The sequence below is a fragment of the Octodon degus genome, unplaced genomic scaffold (genome assembly GCF_000260255.1).
Source record: "Octodon degus isolate 3935 unplaced genomic scaffold, OctDeg1.0 scaffold00058, whole genome shotgun sequence".
Taxonomy (NCBI): Eukaryota; Metazoa; Chordata; class Mammalia; order Rodentia; family Octodontidae; genus Octodon; species Octodon degus.
In genome coordinates, this window is record NW_004524634.1 from 550,350 (window position 1) to 551,520 (window position 1,171).

At 33.9% G+C, this 1,171-nt stretch overlaps 1 protein-coding gene across 1 annotated transcript in view; it reads right to left on the reverse strand.

The window, feature by feature from the left end:
• Positions 1-1,171, reverse strand: part of Gfpt1 (glutamine--fructose-6-phosphate transaminase 1) — a 103,630-nt gene that overhangs the window by 87,396 nt on the left and 15,063 nt on the right. Inside the window, exon 4 of the mRNA XM_023718401.1 lies at positions 874-1,021. Within this exon, the coding sequence (XP_023574169.1) occupies positions 874-1,021 (148 nt within the window). The remainder of the gene's footprint in view (positions 1-873; positions 1,022-1,171) is intronic.

The window sequence follows — 1,171 nt, forward strand, 5'->3', positions numbered from 1 at the left end:
CCTTAAGAGCTGGGAATTTTGGTAGGTACTAGGCATCCGATGCTTATGTGACCAGCTAGTAAAAACTATATTGGGACATTAATGAGCTACCCTGGTATATGTTTCTTGTGTGTTATCACAACTCAGTCTCATCGAAACTAAGAATATTCTGCTATTCTATCAGAAGAGAATTCTTAGAAGCTTATGCCTGGTTTCCCTCAGACTCTATCACATAAACTTCTTCCCTTTGCTAATTTTGCTTTTTGCTTTTTTTTTGAGACACACTATGCAGTTCAGATTGGCCTTAAATGCACAATGATCCTTCTGCCTCAGCCTTCCCAGTGCTGTGATTACAGGATGTTTCACCACACCTGGCTGCTTTTATTCTTTTGCTATAATAAATCATAGCTTTGAGTACAACTGCATGTTGAATCTCATGATTCTCCTAAGGAATTGTGGAATCTAAGAGTAGTTTTGTAGACCTCCAAATAGTGCAGGAGTTAAAGTCAAACATAAAGTTGTCAGAAAATTATTTTTATTTGGTTTTTCAGAAGAATCTCAGGTAAGTTTATATAACAAGAGCCTGAATCCATGTAGAAAAAGAAATTAAAGTTACTGTAAAGAAAACAAAATTTATACAGCAAGATCTTCAAGAACTTTGTTCCCAAGAAAATGTCCCATATGCCTGATGTTTTTATAGTAACATTTATTTCCCCCCCATAGTAACATTTAATAAAAGTAGATTATCAAGGAAGTAATCCTTACAAATGTCAAATAGTGTTGACATTACATAAATTAATATTTTTAAATGTGATAAAAAATGAAATTCTTAAGATCTGACTTAACAAAACAGACATCAGTAAAACCTGGTCTCCTAAAACAGTAATACATTACAGAATCAAGCAAAATTCATAACTCTTTTTAAAGAAAATACCAGCAGAATCATATCCTCTGTACTCCAGTCTCTGAAGGCCTTTGATCAGCGTCTCCAAGATTTCTCGTCTTGTGCGAGGAACATGGTAATTTAAGTAAGCAAATATACCTGAAAATAAACAAATATTTAATGGAAAATTCTGATGAATATATCAATACTGACATAACTATTTTATGGCCTAAATCTAAAATGTATCCCCAAAGCCTCCTATGTTTGAGGGTAATTAGGTCATGGGGGTGCTATATTCATCAGGTGACT